General features: G+C 34.3%; 1 protein-coding gene across 1 annotated transcript; it reads right to left on the bottom strand.

Annotated features, from left to right (window-relative positions):
* Nucleotides 2868-3769, bottom strand: LOC107609590. Its single transcript, XM_016311592.2, has one exon. The coding sequence runs from the start codon at nt 3688-3690 to the stop codon at nt 3136-3138; it is 555 nt and encodes a 184-aa protein (XP_016167078.1). The 5' UTR covers nt 3691-3769; the 3' UTR covers nt 2868-3135.

Below are 4071 nucleotides of genomic sequence, written 5' to 3'. Positions count from 1 at the left end.
TAACACCATATTTATATTAAAATTATTTATATCTTGATCCACAATTTAGTCAAGGTCCAAAATAATTAAAAGTCTAATATATAGAATTACAGTCTATATTTCATTCTGAGACGTGTCCGACCTTATATAGGTTGGCTTATGCGGTGTCAATTTGACCTGACTTATTCAAATAAGATGAATCTCAATCTACTCCTACAATATTTTTTACTCATTTAAAACTAAAAAGAGAGTAACAAACTCATCATAAAAAATGAAACTATTTAAGGTGGTTATTAATTCTATATCTAAACTTATAAATACCTTAATACCCTAAGATATTCTTCGTATTCCAATCTAATCAAAACTTGATTAAAATACTTGCTAACTTAAGTATCGGAATCCCTTATAGATAACACTCCTACTTTCACCAAGACATCAGTAGCACCTTGACATTAGAAGATGTCAGATATAACCCAAAAAGGAGTAACCCCGGAACAAAAACAAATGTTATTTTGAAAAATAAAAAATACAACATTTCTTAAAAAATAATATACCATTAGAGGTAATAAATAAAGTAGTAATTTAAAATCTTTAGTTTTTTTTTTTTTTTTTAAAAAAATTATTTTTAGCTAATTAAAAATTAAAAAATTATTAATTTAATTAATAAGTTATTTTTTTACATTTCAACTATTTATATAAAATATAATAATGTAAAGAGTCATGATTTGTATGGTTAACAAAGAGTACAAAATTCTTTGTTTAATAAGAAGAATTTAAGATGAATTTTAAATTCTAAATGTCAATGCTTTTAGGTAATAAACGAGGTAGTTAGTGCTTCTTCAAATAAGAGTACAACTTCATACTCACACATTTGTCTCATGATCTAAACCTTGATATTCTATATTATTCCTTTACCTTAGCCAGTTATTTATTCCACCTGGTAAAGGTTTGTTGACATTATTTTGCTCTTTTGGTGTGGATTTCCTGCATAACCTCTTGTAGATCATTTGTCAATAACGTTTGATGGAAGAACAATCGGTAGAATCCCGGTATTATACTCTATTATCTGTTCCACTTTTGCCATCATTGTGACTTGTAGAGTTGTAGGATTTATAAGGTTTCAAAAATGATATCTTATGATAAGAAACTTAGGAATAACATTTATTCTCTAGTTTGTAACTTGTGTTCTGAAGACCAGAAATGTAAGTGTATCAGTATTATAGTATTTGGCTAATCTCTTGCCTGAGATAATGTACTGTGTATTGCATCCAGCTGAGTGGGCTAACTTTAGCTAATTGTAGATTTTACTATTGATTTAAATGTATACCATTCTTTTAGTTGTAACAGCTTCGATGGTTCCCCTTTAAATGCTGCTCCATTTGCTGTTTATGCAAGTTTATTACTTTAGGTGGGTTAAGACTAATCTTATAAACTTGACAAAGGAGATCGTTACTGAAGTTTCAACTGCCATCAGCAACTGAGGCTTTTTAACATGGGATGCTTGTTTTTTTTCTTTTTAACACTGATATTGATTAGTAAGCAGTAACTTTTTAATTAGTGAGATGTTTTAAGTAATAATAGCCCCAGTGGAAGTGACTTGAGTGAATTTTACCCGTAAGGGTTTGAATCCAAAGAAGCACTACTCAAATGAATGTTACAAACGATTTAAGAGGAAAAAATGTCAGAATCAAATAATAGGTCTGAGATATACGTAAATGCTATGTTCATGCAACTGTAATTACAAAATTAACAAGGAAAAGAAAAATCTTTAAACTGTTTCTTATCGTGCTCAAATGCTAAACAAAACTAGCTCAATTTTTTAATGTTACTTCACTTTGCAATTTTTTTCAACTTTTATTATATTAATGGAATGTTATAACAATCTAACTCAATGTACAGTTTATTTTCTCAAATAATTTCATTTTTTAGTCGGTAAAGAAAAAAATTGCAACTTAATTCCTTTAACATTTTAATTGTCCATGAAAAGCAGTGCATGTACTAGCTTCGGAGGATCATTTTTTTTTTTTTACGGTTTTTCCCAACCTGGGCCAAACTAAACACTAATTCGTCGCAGATCGAAACTCCATTTAAAGATTTATCGCTGACCAATAAATAGCTGCAAGTACAAGGTGGGATGGGAGGATCATTTTACAAGTTGCTTTTGAATCATAAAAAGTTTTATTTGAACATCCAAATAAGTTTCGCATATCTGCGAAGAGACAAAATAATATTGATATTTCTTTTATTTTTTTTTTTTGGTTGTCCAAAACAAATTTAATGCTCAATAACATTTTAACATATTATCCTTGAATTATCTAGGATCTGCAGAGACGGGGAGTGATTTCCCGCCAATGGTTACAGAAACCAACTCCATTTATTCATCTAGGGACCAAGGATAACATCATTTTGGAAATAATTCTGGTAAAAATTCTGATTATCTAATCATTCCGATTGTACAAATCTCTTACTAAGAAAAAATGTTATCTGCACTCTCTAGATGACCTAACCATTCCATCTGCAAATTGTTTCAACTTCCCCTAAACTAAAGTCTAAAACCCTTTGTCCTCTAATCAAAGTATATCAATCTCCATAGCTCAATGAAGTTGGTGAATTGACGAAATTACTGAACAATATCCAAGCATGCATGATTTGAATCAAGGACCCCATACTACTTAAACCTCTCACCACTAGACCAATCTAAAGGCTTCAATGTTCTTCCAATCTAGTCCCCAGAAAAATCTAATCTAATATTCCATATTCCACAGTCATAATTCATAAAACTTCCAAACTTATTCTATCTATCTATCTATCTATCTATCTATCTATCTTCAGCATAAAATTGATAATCATAATTCATATGATGCTAATATCAACGACATTATAAGTTACAATTTGCTAATTACCGATATAGCAAATATATAAACATAATTAACACTTAACATTTATAACAATAACAGAACACATTTCAGTGCAAAGTACGCGAATCGTAACCCATAAGCGGAGACGGTGAATTAAACACGTAATTAACAAATTACAAACACAGCATAATCAATTTCTTTCTTCTTATCAATCTCCACTATAATTCGATTATAATAAACAATCCACAAATGGGCCACATAACCCCTAATTCAACCACAAGGTTTTAAATATATACTCTCATACCGCATTCTTCGCCAGACCATTCGTCTCCCCGGCCGGAATCTGCACGTACCCTAACTTCTTAGGGCTCTCGATCTTATCTTCTTCTTCGTCATCATCGAGGTAATCTTCGTACCGGTACTCGTAACGGCTTGAGAACATGGACCAGACAAGGTACATGGTGGCAGCGGTGAGGGCGCCGCAGCCGACGCCGAAGAGGAGGGCGACGACGACGGAGAGGATGTCCTTGGTGCGATCACGGAGGGAGCTGAATTCTTCGGAGGAGAATCCGAAGGGTGCGGCGAGGCGAGGGCTGCTGTCAATATCGACGGCGGCGGAGGAGTCCTCGACGGCGCGGTCGAAGAAGATCTCGGAGGGGAAAGGGCGGAAGGAGCGGATCTCGGTGAAGGTGGTGAGTGTAGCGGTGGAAGGAAGGGAGGGATCGTCGGAGGAAGGAAGGGCGAACGTGTAAGAGGATATGACGAAGGTCCGACAGGGGCGAGCGGAAGCGGTGGTGGCGGAGAGGGCGACGAGGAGGCCGAGGACGACAGCGATCTGGAGGAGGTGGGCCATGAGAGAGAAAGAGAGAAATTGGAAGAAAGAAACTGAATGGAGAAGAATGGGTGCAAAATGGCAAAGTATTTGATGGAATTGTCTATGCCAGCTGTTAAAAATATTTGAAAAATTAACCTAATTTATTTTGTTATATTTATTTAATGAACCACAATAATTTTAAAAATTAATTTTTGACCCCGTATAACTAAAAGTGAAAAAATAATTGACGTTTGACGGGGTTGTTTTGGGCTTAAGAGGCAGAAATCAGAACCATTGAGACATTGAGTGTGAGACGGACTCCTGGGAAGTAGTATTATTCCTCTTGATCTATCATTGGAAAATTCCAAACGCTCCCCTTGAGAAGTCCCTGATCTAGAAGATTTTTGAGTTCAAGAATCG

The sequence above is a fragment of the Arachis ipaensis genome, chromosome B07 (assembly GCF_000816755.2).
Source record: "Arachis ipaensis cultivar K30076 chromosome B07, Araip1.1, whole genome shotgun sequence".
Lineage (NCBI taxonomy): Eukaryota > Viridiplantae > Streptophyta > Magnoliopsida > Fabales > Fabaceae > Arachis > Arachis ipaensis.
The sequence above is the reverse complement of the archived record's forward strand: the minus strand, read 5'-3'. Positions and strand labels throughout refer to the sequence as shown.